The 23,274-nt window shown below is 36.9% G+C and overlaps 2 protein-coding genes across 2 annotated transcripts; both read right to left on the reverse strand.

Annotated features, from left to right (window-relative positions):
• Window positions 1-14,101: 14,101 nt before the first annotated feature.
• LOC140174640 (uncharacterized) lies at window positions 14,102-14,506 on the reverse strand. Its single transcript, XM_072200123.1, has one exon. The coding sequence runs from the start codon at window positions 14,504-14,506 to the stop codon at window positions 14,102-14,104; it is 405 nt and encodes a 134-aa protein (XP_072056224.1).
• A 2,215-nt stretch (window positions 14,507-16,721) lies between these two features.
• LOC112704938 (uncharacterized) lies at window positions 16,722-17,636 on the reverse strand. Its single transcript, XM_025755801.1, has one exon. The coding sequence runs from the start codon at window positions 17,634-17,636 to the stop codon at window positions 16,722-16,724; it is 915 nt and encodes a 304-aa protein (XP_025611586.1).
• Window positions 17,637-23,274: the final 5,638 nt, after the last annotated feature.

Here is a 23,274-nt window from a genome sequence, read left to right on the forward strand (position 1 = left end):
GGTGTGATGGCGGATCGGCGCTGTGATGCGGTTTTGAGTGGCTCGCCAGCTTCTGCATCTGCTTCCATTCTTCTTCTGCTTCTACTTCTATTATGTTGTTGATTTCTGATTATTGTTGTTTCTGGTTGCTTCTGCTTCTGTTAATTACATTGTTTCATTGTTGTTGTTATTGTTGTTGTTGTTCTGCTCCTGCTCCTGCTCCTTCTCCTACTTCTGCTTGATTACATTGTTGATTCATTGTTGTTGTTATTGTTATTGTTGTTCTGCTCCTGCTTTTGTTTCTGCTCCTATTTCTGCTCCTGCTTCTGCTTGATTACATTGTTGATTCAATGTTGATTCATTGTTGTTGTTGCTTGTGCTTGTGCTGGTGCTTGATTTTGGGGAAGAAGGGAAAGGGATATTTTGGTTTTAAAACTAAGTTAAACCTTCGGGAACATTTTGTAGCGAAAAAAAGACCGAAAATAAAATAAATTTTTGGCCTCTACGTTAGGAACAAAAATCATACTTAACTCTTCAATTTTTTTATTTGAATTGTAGAACTGATAATTAAATTTTATTGATAATATTAATTTTGATTGAAGGTTAAAAAATTAGTAGTGATTGGAGTGATAATAATAATAATAACGGTAATAATGGTAGTTATACTTAGAGTAAGATAAACATTTAAATTAAATAATTATGTCTTATATATGTATCTATATCTATTTATATATTTATTTTTGTGTCTTTATATTTAAAAGACATCAACTAAACAGAACCTAAGAGAATAATAGTTAAAAATACTAGAACACTTAAAATCACACACTTAAAATGCTTTATATACAATACACACTCTCTTTCTCTCACATTAGTAGTATTTTGAATTTTAATTATATTTTTCTGTTATCAACAGCTGCTTGAATTCTAGCTAGCTTATTATAATACGACTTAAATATTAATTTAGAGAAACTCTTGAGGCTAACAATTTTTTTAGTAGTTTTAGTCATTATTTAACTAGTATAAATATTAAATTATTTTTAATAATAAATTTTATTAATTATATTTATGTGTATAAACTCTTGATAAATATATGTGCTATATATATACTTCTTGTATGCAAAAGACATAGGATGTGTTCGAATTTGTATTGGAGAAAATAGAAGTCCGTTTGAATTTTTTAAACGCTTCATCTTTATGTTTGGCGACATTTTTATCCTATAAATGCAGAAGTAATTTCTGTCTTCAACTTTGGTTTATCAAAAGCTAAAAATTCTAACTTTTTCGTTGATCTTTTCACGTTGGATTGAACTTTATGTTCTATGTACCAATTATGTCTTTCATGTTCATATGTTTATTGTTTTTTTATAATATTTTTTTCTAATACTCTCTTGTGTATATTATTATTTTTAATATTTTTTTCTAATACTCTCTCTTATGTATATTATCATTTTTTATAAATTTTTTTATTTTTTATATGATTTTTTTTACTATTATTGTTATTTTTTTGTATGGGATATTTTTTTTACTTTGTATTATGATTCTATTAATCCTATTAGAATACTAAAGAATATTGAAAGTACTAAAAAAATATTAAAATTTATTTAAATATTTAAAATAAAATTATAAGATAACATAAAATAATTATTTAAATTCATATCCTTTTCTGTAATTTTTCATCTAAAAGTGATTTTGAATAATATAATCCAAACAATATTTAGTTTATTATAATTCATTTTGAATAAAAATTACCAAACATAAACCATGTTAATACCAACTCACTTTTGATCAAAATCAATTTTACAAAATCAATTTTATACAAACCTCTGTTTGCAAACTGTAATCCAAACACACACTTAGTTTGGTAAAGCTTTTACTTTTTAAAAGTAGTTTATAAAAGCTAATTTTTAAAAGATGACTTTTTAAAAATTGTGTAACATTTATGCTTAGTAAATCAAATTAAAATAGCTTTCAATAAATATAAGTAACATCAATTATGTTTGGTAAAATAACTTTTCAAATTTAAAAATACTATAATAGATATAAATATAAGCATTAAATTTAAGAATTAGTTAACATATGAGATTATATTAGACTTTTAAATTTTGAAAAGTACAAGCCAACTTTAAAAAGCTTTATCTTAGGTGCTTTCTAAAGGATTACTATGTGTTCATAATACGCAGCGGAAGAAAAGAAGGTAATCCTAAAAGATCTATTTTGTGCTTAAACTTTATTCCAATAATAAATATATATAGTAGATCATATCTAAATACCTGAGTATGCTAGTAAAAATCTTTTTCTCCTTCGATGGTACGAAGGCGCTATGCGTATCCACACCGAGACCAACATTTGCTGTCAACTCTTTGACCAACGGACATCTGATCTAAATTGAGAAACTTCTTGCAACTCTTTGCATACCATAAAATTCTTCTCCAAGAATTAAGCTCACATACATTTATGTGTGTAGAGGTAAAGGAATAAAACTCTTGTTATTCTCTCGTGACTTTCCTGTACTCTTGACGTACATATATATAGTATGAGATTTGTTACTGATTTTAAATTTGATTCTCAATTCAAATTTAAATCATATCTTGAAATTCCAAATCTGAATCATTCAAATTTTATGAATCATATCATAACTCAATTTGAAAACAGAATCAGTTAGGATCTCATCCAAATTTAGAAATAGAATAACTAATTATTCTCAAATCTCATTTAATATTCTCAATTATCATACTATTATTATATTCTTTGTGCTAGCAAAGAATATAATAATATTCCATTTGAATTAATATAATTATTTATTTGATCAAATCAAAATAATAATTAAATAATTCTACAGCAAAGATTAGAACACTCGTTAGTGTGTGACCCCATAGGTTCAATACTAAGCGGGTAGTAAATTAGTCGTACTAAATTTACTAATCAAGGTTGGCGTCTAGCAACACTCCTCAACGACCCGATAGTATGACGTAATATATTTTTACTAAGAACTTTAGAAGAACAAAGTATAATTCCTTCCATCTTTCCAGCTCTTGGTTAACCCTTAGAGTATGGTTTAATTGTCAAACTCTAACTTGTTACCATTATTATAATGAACTGTGAATGACTTAAGAAATTCATTTCTTCATTCATTCAACCCCCTTGGCCAAGGTTTTATTCATCTTAGTCATTATAATCATAGAGCTCAAACTCTTTACCGAGAGTTGACGGATTCCTTATTGACTAATCATTAATTCTACAAGTATTTGAATAATACTCAATATACATTCAACTAGCACCTTAGGGTATTAGGTGTCCGGAATCAAAGTATAATAAATACATTATTAATTACTATGACAGTTGCAGGTCAAAGGAAACTCTATTACTATGTTCATCTTGAGAATATCCTATTGACAAATATACGGTAATTATAACCATTAGGAATTCTCAAAGTGAGTCAATTCAATGGTCATATTTCTATATGCACCATCTATATATATAATTTAATAAATGAGATCTATTAATCTTCATCCAATGAAGACCATTATATATATATTGATCTTTCCGTATTATTAATGTCCTTTTTAATAATCCTATGACCAAGAACAATTTTGATTATATAATTTAATCAAGGACCTTATTATATTAACATTTTAATATAATAACAATAACAAATTATTTGATACGTGATTGATTGGATTGTGGTCATACTATTTATTCCCAACACTTTCAAAAGTATCACAATCTTTTAAAAGCTGCAAATACAAATACATGATCTTTTTGATTTATCAAACACAAAATGAGGAGTTTGAACTTTTAAAAAGTACAAACATCTTTTCAAAAAATTTTACCAAATTAAATCTAAATATAAACTATTACTCATCAAATATAAAATAATAATAATATTTATTAAATATGTAGCATTGCTCATTAATCTACGTGTAATATGGTCCATAAAATTAAAATTAAATTGCGCTGGAACATATTTGGATTTTATTCCATATAATTTATTTATTCTGTTTATTTATTTTTAGTTTCCAAAAGATAAAGCTAGCTAGCTACTTAGGTCGCCTAATCATAATTATTATTATTATTATTACCATAGGTAAAGCCAAGTTTTGAAATACACCTTTCTACATTGTTTAGAATGAATTGTCAGCATGTCGATTATATTGTATACATTATTTCATCATTATGTCACCTAAAGGGTTGAAACAAAAAGTTGAAACATGGAATCATTAGTGTTTTCTTTGGTTGGGTTTTGCAATTATATTAGTGCGCCCATATTATTATATTAAGTAATATACATTTTCCCCGATCCCTTATTAGTCACCTCTCTTTTTTAGTTTTCTTTCGCAAGTTTTGTCATAATTAAACTTGTTCTTTGAACTTAATAATCAAGCATATATATATAATATATAAGACACATACCAAACACGACTTTGGAATGATATATATTTATGGGGTGGCTACTAGATAACCGCTTGATGAAAGAGTTAGTAATAATATATATAAGGCAATTGAAAAGTACCTTGTTGGATCAATTGGAAGCAATGGGTGCCATCTATTTTTGACTTTTTTAAGTGTTTGTATGGTCCTTAAGGAGACATAAACACCGTAATCTGTGTTTGATTAATTAGTAGTAATAAATTATATTAATTTAATTATTTATATGCAACCAAAAACATTTGTATAGAATGTGAAAATATATTAAAGCCTTTTTGGATTATATTATTTTTATATATAGTAGTGATGGTAATTTGATACTTTTTTGACATATGTATGTGAAATCATATATAAACAGGTAGAATTTTCAGTTGTTTAAATAGTAAATCTACATATAATGATATAAGGAATAAGCTGTATCACATTGTGAAAAAACTAAGAGGGTTTTAGTAGGAGATCTAATACCCACAGACTTGTAGAGATTTATCATAAAATTTGACCTGTTAAATAGTTGCAAGTTATAATGTATATTTTAACAATTATGATATATATACATAAAAATTTAGTTATTAAATTAGTTATTTATATAAAATATGTTAAAATATATAGAATAATATTCCAAATCAATTCTTGAAAAAAATTTAGTTGAATAATTAATCTTCAAAAAATTAAACTTTAATTATTAAATCAGTCCCTAACTTTTTGTTTTGTTAGACAAATTAATTTTTATATCAAATTTTGATAAAAAAAAAAAGTTAGACAAATCAATTTTTATTATTTATATAGAAAAATAAAAAAATTGAATAGAATTGGCTAGAACAATGACTAAACACATGGATCAATATGGAAACATAGATATAATAATGATAAATTTGATAGAGGCATACATGCATGCATGATAAATATATGCATGTGTCATATATAGTGCATGTTTTGAATGTAATATTCTATGACTTTGGTTAATAAAAAATACTTGGGAATTAAGCACATAAAATATCGCAAAAAATACCAGAACATAAAATAAATAGTTAAAAAATATCAGTCATCTAATATTTTTATATAAATTATTATTTTTATATTTGGTTATTTATTTACTATTATTACTGGTAGAATTTGGAAAAAAAAATTCTCAATTTTCCTATCTTTGAATGAGAAATTTATATGTATTTCTTCCTTAATTTCGTTAGCATGCAGTAGGGGCAAAATTAATAAAAAATATATGAGTGATTTTACATTCAGTAAATACAAAATTAAGTTATTTCAATTATTAAACTGGTTGCAAAATTGTGATACAAGACACATAAACATAAATTTTTGTATTTTTAATTATTTAAATAAAAAGTAGTCCCAAAGCATATATATATATATATATATATATATATATATATATATATATATATATATATATATATATATATATATATATATTCGATATGCATGTCAGGTCCCTAGCAACAGTGAATGTAGCATATGATTGAGATATACACACCTCAACAACCATTCAAATGATTGAAATTAAATACAATTTGAAAAAACAATGCCAATGTATGTATTGGCAATATAAATTTGCCATACAAGCTTGTAAAATTAAAGTGGCCAGTAATATATAATTATATTAATTAGACGATGATCATTTGAACAGTGTTACTCAATTATAAGAGCGAATAAAAACAATATATGGGTCGTATCTGACGGTTGACGATTTTCTCATATGACCATATATTTGACTATATATGGTCGTTATTCTTCATTTCTTTAACAAAGAATAAATATATTATAACATTGCAATAAATTCTTCAGTATACCATGCATTCAAATTACAAGTAATAATATGAATTTTCGTAGAGTAGGTGCCGTTTCCAAGATGGTATAGTAATCCATGGTTTCGGTTCAAAATAACGTGATCGTGACTTGTATCCCATGCAAATTCAGGGACGATATTTGTTTTCAAAATAATAATTATTACTTTTTAAATAAACCTTTGGTTATTGTAATATATATGTTTTTTTTAATTCTTATAAAAAAATTACTTTAGTTTATAAAATTTAAAAATTATTTATTTTGATCCTACCATTAAGGCATTAATCTATTTTACTCGTTAAATAATAACATGGCAGCAAGATGTATCACATCATTATTTAATATAAGAAACTAATAACACTATAAAAAAACACTCATTTAGGTACATTTAAAAAGTATAGTCAAAAGTTAAAAAAAATAATATCTTAGACTACGGCTATATTTTCTGGATTACGGCTATATTTTTTGGGGTGATTCTTATTCGGCCGTTACCTATTCTCAAAGGTTATACTTTTCTGTACCAAGAACTACACTTTTGGCGTTTGGAAATACGGTGCGCTTTTCAAGTGATGCTATCAAGAACTAAAGACTACGCTTTTCAGCTTCTATTTTTATCAGAATAGACTACGCTTTTCAACGCTACTGCATCACCTGTAAAATATAGCCACATTGTATATCATAACTACTCTATATAAGTGTAGTCTTAGGTCCCTTATTATTATTTTTTTTAATTTTATGTATAACTATAGCTACTCTATATAAGTGTAGCCTTAGGTCTCTCATTGTTTTTTTTTTAATTTTCTCTATGTATATAATATTCTAATAATTTTTTATACAACATAATATTTAATAATATTATTACATATATAAATTTACATTTTTAATTAAATGAGTTAAATATTATAAAATAAAATTAAACAAATAATTATACTAAATAATTTCTTTAAATAATACAAATTATCCTTACACAATTCAAAGACATAATCTTAAGAAGCAATTAACAATCAAAATATAAATTAAGATAATTGAAGTCATATGAAACTTGTATCACATATCAATTAAAAATGTTCCGAAGCGCCTTCAGATTCTTCTCAAATACATCTTTTTCATGTCGATCTTCGTTACCATCAAAAAATTTTTGGCCTTAACAATTGTATCAGTGTTTATTTTCAGCGAGGCTGCTACAAAAATACTTGCACCTCTAAGAAGTTTAAACAAAAAAATTCTTCTAAAGGTGCACAAAAGGTGAAAATAGAAATTAACTAAACCAAAATAGTAAGATCACAAACTGAGTTGAAATACTAAAATATATATGATCATCATACTAATTGCTGAATAAATGGATAAAGAAAAAGAAATTAATTGCTTAATATACCATTTCCTATCTTCACTCTAAATCGCTTGAACTTTACTGCCAATAGGATATTTATCACCCAAACTAATCCCAGCATTATTTACCAAACAATCCACTGTGGACAAGAAATACACAAATGAGATGATACAGTAAATTACCTTGCCACTGCCAATAGGACCTATAACAAGTTGTGCATAACCCATAATACTTTTGTATAATTTAAATCTTGAGCAATCTTCCCTAACCTCTCTGAAGTCCAGAAATCTGAAAGACAATTAACAGCACGAAAAGAATTAAGAACTGTAACAGTAATATAGGTAGTGTACCAAACAACAATAAAAATCAACAATTTCAGAAAATCATATTCTGTAATTATCAAATATCAATCACTAATATAAGAAAATATAAAGTGAAAAATATACCTATTATACAATGAAATTTAGCAAATTGAAGACAACAACATGATGCAATGAAAATGAGAATAGCACAAGATCATAATGAAATTAGAGAGTGGACGATTTTATTTGTTGATCACTCTGTAAAAAACATTAGTTTGAGGCATTGAATGGGCAATCTTTTTTTTAACCCAATGATGTCACAGTCCCTTTAGCTAGCACTCATTTCAGATTTGTCACTATTCCCATTCTTCTTAATAAAATGTCTAAAAAAAGTTCTTGATGAGAATAAAAGAGGCATATTTTACTCCAACTAGATAGAATCAACTTACTTTATTTGTAATAAAGCATTTTTTATAGTTGTCTTGTGTAAAAAAATTAAATTAAAATAAAATATTAATAATAAATAATGTCCAAATACATACAATTTTTAATTTATCAAAATTCTAAAATTAAATATCAACAATTATTAACTTTCTATTTTTGTACGATTCTTAATTTAACAGTATTCTTTCCATATTTTCATCATCAATCATAGGATGCGTGATACAGAGTCTTTAAGTTTAATAATTTTCTACCTCGAATTTATTTTACAATATTAGTCTCATCCTATCTTACACTTGATTTGTAATGTGATGATAAATGAAATATTCAGATATTCAGATATTAAGATTTAGCCATTTATTCTACCGGAACGAATTCTTATAACAACTACAGCTATATAAAATATACAAATTTATAATTGTAGTGGATCAAAATTAAAGAAAAAAAATATTAGGCATATATTTTATATTATAAGGACCAAAACCTTATCTAATCTTTTTATTTATAGTAAGAGAATTAACAAGTAATCTTGGACCATGCCTAACCTTATTGACAGAGGATCATACAAGTGCATAATTGCATCTCTTAATAAAAATATAAAAAGTGACTGTATTATTTGCATTTTAATATAAATATATTACGTGGTTATGACGGTTATAATATTTTAAAAAATATTATTAAAAAAATAATTTTAATTTTAATGAAATTTACATAATTACCGTAATAACTATAATATAAATATAATAGAATATCTCTCTCGTACACATGCACACACATGGCGTATACCTTATTTTGGATGAAATTCATTATTTTTTTTCATTAATCATATGCTGTTATAAATAAATATAATATTAACCCGCATGAAAAATTATGTTATTTTAAGTGGTTCAAGTAAGTTTCATCTGACAATTTAATAGTTGTTTTAATTCTATATGATATAGTTTAAAATAATAAAGATGTTATAATGTGAAAATTATGTTTGGACGTATGGCTATTTTATTTTCATCAGTTTATTTTGAGCTCGTTTTAATATTAATTATATATATAAGTTGTTCGGTTCGTTGGATACTGAATGGATCGGGTGTACGGTGTATCTAAAGGAGACTGGGGATCTGGATCCGGGTTATTTGTGCGAGATTGGACTTCCTAGACTAACGCCGAAGGGAGAGGGGTGGAACTTCACGACCTTCCGTGTTATTGGAAATTTGGAATGATGAGGGAGGAGCCACCTGCAAAAGGGACTCCGATGCTCAAGTCAAAATCCGTACCAAGTAGCAGTAAAGGTGAGGGTATGGTGACATACCTTGGGATACGGGTATGGCCCTCTCCTTATATATTCTGTATCTAGGGCGGGCCCTATAGGAGCAGACCCGCCTTCTAAGAAACTTCCTTTCCCAGCTGTCACGTACCTCGCTGGAGGAGAGGAGGTGTCCGGGTTTTCCTCCCGGTTCGGGCGTTACATGCCCGTCGGGTCGGTCGCTCGGGACAAGGCATTGTGCCACCTGAGCTGGACCGGAACAGTGTCCCCAACGCGCCAGCTATGGTCATGAGCGCCGTTGTTGGCGCGTTCTGGTGATCTTCGGTCAGATCATCGCTGGGTCGGCCACTCGTGATAGGGGTGTGCCCCTTACGCGCGAGTGGGTTTCACCGTTTCGAGGGAATGTCATTCATCACCTTGTTCTTTGCGCTTGTCATTAAATGCCATTATGGCTGATTTGAAAGCTTGGGGAAAAGTCAGTTCTACCCCTAACTTTCGCGCTTCCTTGTAGTGGCAGTTATTCTTCAATGTTTACTTTCTTTCTCTACTTTCACGTTCTACCTTCTTACTTCTGCATTTCTCTGCATCACTCCTTTCATTTTTCCTCTCCTACTTTCTGGATTTCGCTGCTTTGATCTACTTCCAATTCAACTGCAACTGCAACTGCATTCCCTCAGATTCTTCCGGTATCTCTTGACAGCCCTCTTCCTGGTTAGCATCTTTTTAATGAATGATTGCCATCACGACTGCCTCTATTGCCATTCTTCTGTGTTTTCATAGTACTTAGGCTATGCATGTGTGTTGTTTGAGTCATGCTACTATTAGTCAGGCTTTAGAGGGGGTTACCATTTGGATTTATGGTATTTAGCCTTTATTTGACTGTAGATAGGATTGCTGTGGCATATGGTGTTAGTTCCCTTTGTATATAGCCTCAGTTCCGGCTTTCCCAGCTTCCCGACCTTGTAGTCTGACCTTGAGTGGTGCCCCCACTGTAGGTATAGCGCAACTTTCCTTTCCGAGGCCCCGTGTTGACAGATACGCCTGGATCACCTCAGATGTGAAGGATACACCTTCCCAAATAACCCTAGAGGAGCTCACGAAGTTTCGTCTTTGCAACCAATTGTGCAGGGGAGGTCCCAAGGAAGAATGCTACGAAGTGTCGTTCCCGCGGACTACGAACGAATTTGCCAACTTATCTTGAACACCCCCGAGTTGCCGACTGGATTTGGATGTACAAGGCAATGTTTACCGTCTTGGGGTTTCGCATCCTCTTCTCCCCCTTCCAGATGGCCCTTTTAAATCAGTGCGACATGGCTCCGTCGCAACTACACCCGAACCGATGCTTTGAGATGGTTTACGAGTACCTTGAGTTGTCGGCCTCTTTAGAAGTGTTTTTATGGCTCTTTATCTTGACAAAACCTTCCAAGGAGGGAAGGCATAAAAAAAGGTTTATGTCCTTCCGGGCTGCTCAGGATAGACGAATCTTTGGGGTATTCGAAGATTCATTCCATGGCTTTAAGGATAAATTCTTTAAGGTCCGGCCTGCCGAGGGCCAACACCCTTTTTGGTTAACCTTGGAGGGTGAGAGATGGATTCCGACCTATTGGAGCTTTGGGGCCGGGTCCAATGCTTTCACTAAAGTAACATACAAAGGCCTGACCCAGCGGAATAAAAATATAGCTGACATTTTGTTGGCGATATTTAATAAAAATAACATCAACCCACATCTTTTAATGGGTGATCGTGAGATGGGTAGAAGCTATGTAGGTGAGTGGTCGGCTGGTTCTAGTGTTGCCCTCTTCTTTTTTTCGAGCTAACGAGTTGTTGTGTGCATTGCAGTGGACATGGCTGTCGAGAACACTGGACTTGAAGATTTAATGGCCCAGTTCTTCCTGGGCATAGTGAAGACAGCTACGCAACCAATACTGCCGAGCACCCCTCCTCCCCAACTCCTGAAGTGCAATCAGCTCCACCTCCTCCTCCGGGACCTACCGGCCCCAATGCAAAGGATGCCCCGGGTAGCAGTGGTGTAGTTCCTCTTTAGGTAGAGTTGGCCGAGGAAGGTCCCGACGTGGCGATAGTCGAGAACCCCCGCAAGTGGAAGCTGTCCTCCGACCCTGAGGGGTCACTTACTATTATGGAGAAAAATTTTGATGCTGGGGGTTTTATCGACTCGCAGCTCAAGCCCAGTACTGACGAGTTTTTTCATGGTGCAGACCTCGATGCCCAGGCTAGGTGGATCTACCGGTGTATGCTGAGAGCTACGACCATCGCCAGGAAGGCAGAGCCCATCTTGACCCAAGCCGGGGAGTTGGACGGGAAGTACCGTCAGTCCTTGCGAGAGGTCGAGAGCTTGAGGTTTGAGGTCGGGATCCTGAAGGAGAAATTGGCCGACTCGGAGGGGAAGTTAAAAACTTCTGACGAAATGGTGGCATGACTTACCAAGCGGGAGATGACTTTGGAGAGCCTGCTCAACTCTGCCTGTGGTGAAACCGAAGCGGCCCAGACCAAGATTACTGCCTTAGAGGCCAAGCTTGAGGAGGCCATGAAGTCGGCAAAGGATGGCAAGGATGAGGTCGCTGGGCTGAAGGGGGAGGTTGCCTGCTTGAAGAAAAAGAACAAGGATACAGTGAGGAAGGAACGCGAGGTGATCTCTGGGACCGAGGAAGCGATCAAGGCCCATGTCGAGCTGCTTTCTCCCGATTTTGATACTTCTGCAATTGGAGCTTTTAAAACTATTCGGGATGGTCAGATTGTTGACATCCCGAAGAAGTGATGTACATTTACTTTGTAATATCTTGTTTTTTGTATTTTGTGTAAACTTGTTTACCATTTTGTTTGACATTAGTAATCGACTATTTTGTTTACCATTTTGTTTTGCCATTGGTAATAGCGAACTATTTACTGTTTCATTTTGACATTGGTAATTAGCGAAGCCGGTTCGTGGCTTTCACATTAAAAAGTTCGAATTGTGGCTTACTTTTGTAGCCGCTTAATGTGGTGTTCACAGTGTCGTTGGCTCCCGGGGTGATCAGTCTCGTGAAGTCGTAATCGCGCTAAACTGGTTAGTTGACAAGCCAAATAGAGATAAAAATAAAGATAAAGTAGGATAAAATGAAAGATAAATGCGTTAAGTGATGACAATAATCGAAAATTGACAATAACTCAACACAAAGTAAAACAGTTGTTACTGAGTCGGTGAAACGGGTGGTCGTTTAGGATTCAAGAAGTAGAACCTTGTCAAATTCGCCACATTCCATGTCCGGGGTACCTCTTTCTTGTCTAGACGTTCCAGCTTGTAAGCCCCATTTTCGACCACTTCCTTCACTCTATACGGGCCTTCCCAGTTAGCCGCCAGCTTCCCCTCCCCGGGGGTTGGGAGGCCTACATCGTTGCATCGCAAGACCAGGTAATTTGGCTCAAAAATCCTCCTTAGCACTCTGGCATTGTAGTGAAGGGCCATCCTTTGCTTCAGCGCCGTTTCCGGCAAGTGCGCTATCTCCCTGGTTTCATCGACCAGGTCCTTCTCTACAGCTTCCTCAACTCCGCTGAGAAGTAGCCGCGGACTAGGCTCGCCGACCTATACGAGGATCACTGCGTCGACCCCGTAAGTAAGTCGGAAAAGAGTTTCCCCGGTGGAGGATTGAGGTGTTGTTCTGTAGGACCACAGGACCGATGCGAGTTCGTCTGCCCACGCTCTCTTCTTTTGGTCGAGTCGTTTCCTGAGGCCCTGGAGGACAACTTTGTTTGCGGCTTCAACTTTGCCATTGGTCTGTGGGTGCTCTACTGACGAGAACCTCTGTTTTATTCCTAGGCCCACAAGGAACTCCCTAAACTTTTTATCCACGAACTACATCCGGTTATCCGATATCACGGTCTCTGGATTTCTGAATTTGGAAATTACCTGTCTCCACATGAACTTACGGTAATTTGCTGATGAAATGCTGGCCAGCGGCTCTGCTTCGACCCACTTTGTGTAGTAATCAATAGTCACGATCAGGCATTTAACCTGCCCAGGGCCTACCAGAAAAGGTCCCAATAGGTCAACCCCCATTGGATGAAAGGTCGAGAGGCCATCAGCAAACTAAGCTCAGCTGCTAGGGTCTTATGAAAGTCAGCATTCTCTTGACACTTCTTGCATCTCTTGACGAATTCTTGGGAATCCAACATCATTGAGGGCCAAAATTAACCAGCCCTTACAAGCTTCCGGGCTAAGGCCTTTCTCCCGATATGGTGGTAACAACACCCTTCGTGGACTTCTCTTAACATGTAGTCCGTCTGATCGGGGTGTAGGCATTTCAGAAGGGGTTGGTTCATCCCTCTCTTGAATAGATGGCCGTGTACTATTACGTACTTGGCCGCTTCCCTTCTTAACGCCTTCGCTGCCTTGTGGTCGTTGGGGAGCTTGCTGCTTTCCAAAAAGTCGGTAATTGGGTCGATCCATGAGGGAAGGATGTCTGCTTGGGTCATGCATAGGGCGACTGTCGGCTCTTTTGCCAGTCCCTGGATTAGAGAGCGGTTTTCCGTTCCTGGCTTTGTACTGGCCAGCTTCGATAGAAGGTCGTCTCATGTGTTCATTTCCCTTGGGACATGCTGCACCACGACCTCCCCAAAATCCTTGCTCAGACCCCTAACCTTTTCCAGGTATTTTTGTAGCAGAGGATCCTTGGCTTGATAAGTCCCATTAATTTGGGAGGTGAAGACTTGAGAATCATTGTTCACCTCTACTCTTGTTGCCCTGACTTCTTTTGACAAAAGCAGGCCACCGATAAAGGCCTCGTATTCTGCCTGGTTGTTTGAGACCGGAAACTTGAACTTGATGGAATGCTCGAAAACCATTCCTGTCGGGCTCTCGAGGATTATCCCTGCTCCCCCAAACGTTTGGTTGGAGTCTCTGTCAATATGGAGTTTCCATCGTATGCCCGGGGTTTCGTGAGGGTCTCCCGTTACTTCCACCAGAAAGTCGGCCATGGCCTGGGCCTTGATTGGATGTTTGGGTTCATATTGCAGGTCATATTGAGATAGCTCGACTGCCTAGGTCATCATCCGTCCTGCAAGGTCGGGTTTTCGCAAGACCTGGCGTATCGCTTGATCCGTTCTGACGATCACTTGATGACCCTGAAAGTATTGTCACAACCTTCGGGATGAGGTTAAGAGTGCATACACTAGCTATTCCAATTTGTTGTACCTTAACTCTGCCCGCTGCAGTGCTTTGCTAACAAAGTAGACCGGTTGTTGGGTTTTCCCCTCCTCTCTCACCAAAACGGCAGCCAAGGCTTCGTCTGTTATTGCTAAGTACAGATACAGTGTCTCACCGTCCTTGGGCTTGCCAAGTACTGGGGGTGCCGAGAGTATGGTCTTGAAGTGGTTGAATGTCTCTTCACACACTGGAGTCCACTCAAAAGTTATTCCTTTTTTCATCAAGCTAAAGAATGGAAGGCTTTGGCCGCCGACATGCTGAGAAAGCGGGATAGGGCCACGAGCCTTCTGGCCAGCCTCTGCACGTCCTCAATGCACGCTGCGCTTGTCATTTGTAAAATTGCTTCATACTTCTCAGGGTTAGCTTCAACTCCCCTCGGGGTTATCATGAAACCCAGGAACTTTCTGGCTTCCATGGCAAAGGCGCACTTGAGGGGGTTAAGCCTCATATTGTGTTGTCGGAGGGACGCGAACACAGTCTTGAGGTTTCCAACTAGGTTTTCCAATTGGTTGGTCTTTACCAGGATGTCGTCTACGTACACCTCAACTAAATTCCCGATAAGTTCACTGAAGACTTTGCTCATCAGCCTTTGATAAGTTGCTCCCGCATTCTTTAATCCGAACGGCATTACCTTGTAGCAGTAGGTGCCACATGGCGTTATAAACACTGTTTTCTCTTCGTCAGGCCGGTGCATCGGTATCTGGTTGTAACCAAAGTACGCGTCCATGAAACTCAGGAAATGATATCCCACAGCCATGTCTACAAAGCATCAATGGTGAGGAGGGGGAATGAGTCCTTAGGGCATGCCTTGTTGAGATCCGAGTAGTCTACACACATCCTCCATTTCCTGTTGGCCTTTTTAACTAGGACTACGTTCGAATGCCAGGTCGAGTAGTCTAGTTCTTGGATGAATCCAGCTTCCAACAAGCTTGTCGTCTGCTTGGCCACCTCGTTGGCTCTTTCCAGGAACATCTTCCTTCATCTTTGGGCTACGGTCTTGGCATCTGCTTTTACGACTAGGTGGTGTGACATGAACTGGGGGTCGATCCCCGGCATGTCGGCTTGCATCCAGGTGAATAAATCGCCATTCGCCCGAATCATCTCTATCAAAGGCTCTTTCAGGTTGTGGGGGAGGTTTCTATTCTCAAAAGTGAACTTGTCCTCTGAGTCCCCGACCCTGAACTTTTCCAGTTCTCCTTCAGGCTCTAGTCTCGGTTTGTCGTCGATCCTAGCGTCTAGATCGGCCAGGAGGACCCCGGACGCCTCTTTCGACTTCTTCCTTAGGGAAAAGCTGGCATTGTCGAATGTGACTACCGTTTCTAGGTCTCTCCTGATGGATCCTACCGACCCATCGTCGGCTACAAACTTCATGATTAGCAGCTTGGTAAATATTACCGCACAGAATTCATTGATTGTTTTCCTCCCCAAGATAAGGTTGTATGCCGTGGAGTCCCTCAGTATGACAAACTCCACCATTAACGACCACTTTGCTTGTCCTTCTCCTATGAAAACCGGGAGGGAGACTATCCCGTCCGGCTTTATAAAATTATCTCCTAGACCGACCACCCCATGCTGATGGGTTTTCAGGTCAGTTTCTCAGAGGCCTAGAGCGTCAAACACATTTCGGAACATAATGTTGGAGTCGGCGCCAGTGTCAACGAGAATTCATTTGACCAAACCTGTTCCTACTCTTGTTGTGATTACCATGGGAGGGTTCTCCGGTATGTCGTGGAACCATTGGTTTTCTGGTCCAAATAATATTGTTGGGTTCTTCTGGGGGAGGGTCCCTGGTTAGCTGATGATATGGCCAGGACCTTGGCGTCTTTCTTAGCTTCCGACTTTGATCTCGTCGCTGCGTTTCTTCCGAGTTCCGACCACGACATTCATGATAGTGAGGCTGCGATCGTTGTCTTCTTCGGGCTCTTACCTTGTCTTCACAATACGGCTTCTGTCATCATCAGAATGGTTGCACTCTCACCTCCTGGGTTATCTTATAAAATGTGAGAACTTCGCTAGTTTGCCTTCACGGTTTGCCTGTTCCAAAGCATCTTTCAAGTCGAAGCAATCTTGGGTTTTATGGCTGAAACCTTTGTGGTAATCACAATAGAGATTTTTGTTTCCGCCAGTTATGTCCTTGAGTTGGCAAGGTTTCGACAAGATGCCCTTGTCGGCTATTTGTTGGAATACCTCAATGATCGGGGCTGCCAGAGGGGTATATTTCGTGAACATTCCTACTCGGAGGAACGGTTTGAAGGGTTTAGTCCGCCCTCCGTCTTTGGAGTGCTCCTTAGACCTTTCCCCGTTCACGGGCTGGCGGGCTGAAACATGGGCGGGGTGCCGTTTGTTGGCCGCCACCACTTGGCTGACCTCCTCGTCATTGATATATTCTCTCACCACATTTTGGGTTTCCTGCATGGTCCACACAGGTTTGGTAGTGAGGTGTTTTCTGAAGTCTTCATTCAACAACCCATTCGTCAGGCACAGGCTGGCCACCAAGTCGGTCAGGCTGTCAATCTTCAGGTATTCGTCGTTGAACCTATCAAGATACTTCTTGGTCGGTTCGCCGCTTCTTTGGGTCACCCCTAGAAGGTTGATCGGGTGCTTGGCTTTGGCAATGCGCATGTTAAACTGTGCTAGGAAGGCACGTGTTATGTCCACGAAAGTCATCACGGATCCTTGAGGAAAAGCGTTGAACCACCATATTGCCGGTCCTGCCAGGGTCACGGAAAAAGCGTGACACGTCACCTCGTCGCCCACACCCTCCAAGTTCATCCTGGCCTCAAAGGCCATTAGGTGCTCCTGGGGGTCCTGGGTTCTGTCGTATCTCATGTCTGTTGGCTTGTTGAAATATTTCGGCAGCTGGACCTCGAGAATAGAGTGGTGAAAAGGGGTTGCTCCCATGATTATAGGGTGTCGTTGCCTTCTCGGTCTCCCTCTGCTCTCTTCCCGGTCTTTCTCCTCTACATGTCTCGGCAAGGGCCGTGTAGATTATAGGGTCTTGTCGTCTCCTCGGAACTTTCCTGCTTTTCCTTTGGCACTCCGACTTTGCGTGCCTCGGAGGTGATCAAGAGACCGGCATGCGCCTAGAGCGGTTCCTCCGGAGGCTTCTTCCTCGTTCCCTTCTCCTCTGAGGAGACTGGACATGGGGTTGACTCGAACCAGGCTGGTAGCGTTCCCTGGTAGCCAGCTCCCTCTCCAGGTTTTGCACCCTGTGGCGTAACTCCTGCATTATTCTTGTGCTGTCGCTTCCCATTCCTCCGAAAGGACGTCTTTCCCAGGAACAGGAGGGAAGCTCCTCCCCTCGAGAAGGGGATCTCGTACGTTCACGGGAGGAAGCCAGGGAGGCCGCCCTACTTGTTCAGTGAGCATTCTCCCCTACGCATCATTAACCTCCTTCTGGCCCTTCTACCAGGCCTAATAGGAAATCCATTCAAGCAAGTCCTCACAGACGGCGCCAATATTCGGTTCGTTGCGTACTGAACGGGTCGATGTACGGTGTATCTGAAGGAGACTGGATACCTGGTTCCGGGTTGCTTGTGCGAGATTGTACCTCCTGGACTGACACTGGAGGGAGAGGGGTGGAACTTCACGACCTCCCGGGTTGTTGGAATGGTAAGGGGGGAGCCACCTGCAAAAGGGACTCCGACGCTCAAGTCAGAATCCATACCAAGTAGCAGTAAAGGTGAAGCTAGGATGACGTACCTTGGGGGAGGGGTAGGGCCCTCCCCTTATATATTCTGTACCCAGGGCGGGACCCACAGGAGCAGACCCGTCTTCCAGAAAACTTCCTTCCCCAGCTGTCACGTACCTCACCTGAGGAGTGGAGGTGTCCGGGTTTTCCTCCCGGTTCGGGCATGTAATGCCCGTCGGGTCAGCCGCCTGAGCCAGGGCATTGTGCCAGCTGAGTCGGGCCAGAACTTAAGTAAATATATATTATTCTTTAGTTTACAAATCATATACAATGTTTATTACGTTAAAATATAATGGGGAGTTATTAGAAAAAGGTGGCATGTGAGGTATTAAGATTAGTGATGATAAACCTCGAGAAATTAATAAATAATTTGTTAATAAATTAATTATTATTTAAAGAAATTTAGAAATGAAATTTTATAATATAGAGAAGTAGAAATAATTAAAATATAATTTTTTACACTAATTTTAAAGATTTTGGCCTAAAACTGGATCAATAGACCGAATCGGTTGAACTGAGTCTAAATCAAACCCAAGACCCATCATATAAAAGCAAGCACTTGGTTTCTCCTCTCCAATTGGAATTGAATCACGCTGAAGAGATGAGAGAGCTCAGGAAACCCTAACTTCATCTTCTTCCAAATTCAATCCATCATATCTTTCAATCCGGAGCTCCGATCGCCGCACTGTTTGCGGCCATGTGACTACCACGTCGAGCTCTTCAAAACCATACAAACAAAGTGGTAAGGAGGTTGCATTTTCTCACCCAGCCCTTCTTCTCTTTTAATTTTAAAATTTTGGTTCATGAGCATTAATAAATTTGATGTTTTGGTGTTTTAGAGTTGAATTAGTTTGAGAAAATTGTTGGGTTTTATCCAATTAATCTTTGGATAAGATAAAAAAACTATTAAACCTTTGTTAATTAATAGAATTTTTAATCCTATGTTAATTATGGTGATGTTGTATGAATTAGATTGTGTTTTATGTTGAATTGGAGTCTAATTGTTGGTTTGGAGCATAATTCTGGTGGTTGAGCTTGTGGAATTGACATTTGGAGATCTAGGACTTTTAGAGGAGATGTTTTAATGTGTTCCTAGCTTAGGGAGAAATCAGGCAAGATATAATTTTAGTTTCTCGTAATTAGTATATAATGTTGTGTGAAAACTTAGGCTAGTTGCTTTAGAATAGGCTTGAATGTTTGAATGATTGGTTTTGATGAAATTGAGTTACATGTATGCATGTAATGAATTTGATAGTGAAATAGTTGGGATTGATGCAATTATTGTTTATATGTAGGCATGAGATGAGTATGATGTTGAATTGATTAGTATTTGATAAAATTGTTGAGTTTAATGGACTTTGTGGTAAGAAATTGATGAATTTGTATGTTGGTGGTATGTTGTAGAGTGATTGGAAATTTTGTGAGCATGATTTAGGAACTTTTTGGAACTGTTTTGGTTATAAAACAATTGGTTTTGAATTGAGAATTTTGGAAGATTGAAGGTTTGGTACTTTTGGAAAAATTGATTTTTGGACCAATTTTGGCAAGCCATAACTTGGCTTCCAGAATTTCAAATCTTGTAAAACTTATTTTGAATAACAATTGGGTTCTTGAAGTTTATGACGTTTGAAGAATGAATTAAAAATAACTTTTACCGAAAAGTCATGCGCGTTCGAAGTTTGGGCCTAAAAATAGGATTCTGCAGAAAGTGTTAAAAACCAGAAAATATGGTATGCGTGCGTACGCACGCTATGATGCGCACGCATGGACTAGAGTGAAATGGAGACTAGTGCGTACGCACCAAGGGGTGTGCGTATGCACACCCTGAGGATTTTGCAAGTTGTACATACAGTCACACTATAATGCATACGCACACGCTGAAAAATTTGTCTGGTGTGTGCGTACGCACACTATGATGCGTACGTACAGACTGGAATTTTTATCTGGTGTGTGCGTACGCATAATACCATGTGTACGCATGATGCGCTATTTTTCACTAAACTTTGTTTTTAACTGTTTGACCTTCCCGGCAAGCTTGTGACCTTTCGAAACCACTGTTTTATTTAGAATTCACAATTTTTGAACTACTAGCCATTTTTCTAGATTTTTCAAACCTCTAAAAACTCTGTTTAAGGTCTGAAGACTAGGTTTAAGGTTACAGAATATGAGTAAGTGTGTTAATGGAGCTAGTTTTGGTATCAAAGGAGATTTGAGAAGTGTATAATTGACTTGATGAAGTATTGAAAATGATGAATGAGACATAATTAAGAATGATGTTGATGTTGATGAAATATGATTGAATATTCACATGACTTATCTATTTAAAATTATCTAAGACACAAGTTTTCTTGGGTGAAAGCAGTGGCTTGTCACCACTTGCTCTAGGTTGAGACTTAATACTCTATTAACCCTATATTGCAAGATGTGACCGGGCACTTTAACTCCCTGGGTTCTCCCATAGGTATATATATATATATATATATATATATATATATATATATATATATATATATATATATATATATATATATATATATATATTATTTAAGCTTAGGGTTTTTCCTATAGATATTTTTAAGCCTGGGAATGCGCGCATAAATGGATTGTCCAAGATTAGCTACCAAGACATGTCGGGTTGGTTATATAGCCGACAGATGAGACTCATCAATCATAAGACATGCATTCATCACATGCATTTGTATGTTTTGTTTGAGTGTGCATTGTTTGGTTTGCCTAACTGTTTAGCCATGTTTATTTGCTACTTGATTTTACTTGCTGTACCTGTACTCTATCTGTGCTTTCTTTGTTTGATTTGTATGTGTATGTATCTGAGATACCCTCTTTTGGTGGAGGCTTGATGATGGTTGTTCCACTAGTGATTAGGAGGTTTGGAGGAGACAAAAGGTGAAGAGTTAGGTTAGAAGCTAGAATCCCTTAGATAGATTGCCAAACTTTCTAGTTTAGTATTAATCATTAAGTTTAATCTAAGTGTCAGAGTTTTAGGAATGCCTCTGGCATTCCTTGGACCTTATATATTACCTATGGTGGCACCATTACCATGCTGAGAACCCCCGTTTCTCATTTCATAAATATATTATTATTTTTCAGATGCAGGATGCGAGGCACCTCGCTAAGTATACTGAAGGCTCTGCTGAAGCGAATATCTACTTTGGGCTTTGTGTTTTGTATCATGTATTTGTATATGTTTATATAGATTCTCCACCTTGTGTAAATTTGTATTTTGTCCCTCCTAGAGGTTAACTTAGAGAAACAAGGTTTATATTATGTATCTTGGTAAACACATTTTGAGTTATATATATGTATATGTATACTATGGCCTGCCTTAGCTTTGCAAGTCAAGTCTGAAGCTTGGATATCTGTATCTTCTGTAATTCTGTTATATATATATATATATATATATATATATATATATATATATATATATATATATATATATATATATATATATATATGCGCTATCCTTTCCATTCGATCTTTGCTATCCTTTTTTACGCTTATTGAACATGAATGACGTGTTTTTCTGTTACGCTTTTGTTTAGCTTCTCCTTCAAGGCTTCTAGTTACAATTTCTTTCGATTATACTTATAATGTCTTTTATTTCTAGAGGTCGTAATACCTCGCCACATCTTATTTGACTTAAGCGTAGAGCTCTGTGTGATAGGGTGTAACAGTGATGGTTTCTCATTTTTATTTTTTCTAGTTCTTATTCTTATAGATAAGTAAAATTTTTTCAGAAAAAGAGAGAGAGAGAGAGAGAGGTATAGTTGTCAGAATTGAACTGGACTAGCAGGTCCAACTGAAAAATCATCAAACCAGTCACAAAGTCCATTTGGTTGAGGTATCTGACCGTACAAGACAAAGAATCGGAGAGAACCAATTCGGACCATCCGGAAAGTCACTTTTTTTTGTCCCCAACCAGTACGACGTCGTTATGGTCATTTTCGAAAAAAAAAAAGCCCTAACCCTAAATAGCTAAACCCCTGAAAGGCTCTCTTCCTCCCCATAGTCTCTTAGTATCTCTCAATCTCACTCTAGACTCCAGAACTCACGATCATCGCTTGGCTCCTCTACTTTGTCTTGTCGGCTCTAGTGCATCTCTAATACTAATCCGTCACGTTTGTGGCTCCCAATCAACTTGCGCCATCGCATCTCCTTGCTCCATGTCTCTCGTAGTCGTCGTCGCATCCTCGTCTGTCTCTCTTGTCTCCTCCTAGCCAGAGTCTGCTTTACTGTGCTCTGATAGGTTGGTCTTTTCACTTCTCTGCGTTCGTGAAACTCATTCTCTATTCTTTTTAGTTATTCAGTTATTGGGTTAAATTTAATTGAATGAGTGAGTAACTGATTAATGATGTTGATTATGAATCTATTTATTCAGTAACTGATTGATGTTGTTGATTCTTGGTAGTGTAATATATATAGTTTTAATGGTGGCTTGATGTTTTTTCCCTGATTATTGGTGTTAATGGTTATTTTTGTTGCTATGATATATTGTGTTGTGAACAGAGTATGAATATCATCAGCCATTGTATGTTGAAGTTGGTGGTAAATGTGTTTAGGCTATGTTCTGTTCGGTTCTATGGATAAGGGTCTATAAAATATACCTTATCTACATATGGGGTTGGATCAAGGCCGAAGCAAAGCCCATGAACACCATTTCCAGTTCCATCGAAATTCTTGTTCTTACATTTTTTTCCACCCAGCTTGGCTTCTTTTTTTAGTTGAATTTAATTTGTTTATTTATTTGTTTTTAGGTTTTTTGTTGCAGAGTACTACATTGAAATGGGTTGGAAAGCTGCAGAGAAACTCATTAGACACTGAAAAATGGTC

Source organism: Arachis hypogaea, chromosome 8 (genome assembly GCF_003086295.3).
Source record: "Arachis hypogaea cultivar Tifrunner chromosome 8, arahy.Tifrunner.gnm2.J5K5, whole genome shotgun sequence".
NCBI lineage: Eukaryota > Viridiplantae > Streptophyta > Magnoliopsida > Fabales > Fabaceae > Arachis > Arachis hypogaea.

Coding starts and splice junctions, on each gene's coding strand:
- LOC140174640 (XM_072200123.1), bottom strand. CDS start 14,506: ATGGCCGACTTTCTGGTGGAAGTAACGGGAGACCCTCACGAAACCCCG.
- LOC112704938 (XM_025755801.1), bottom strand. CDS start 17,636: ATGGGAGCAACCCCTTTTCACCACTCTATTCTCGAGGTCCAGCTGCCG.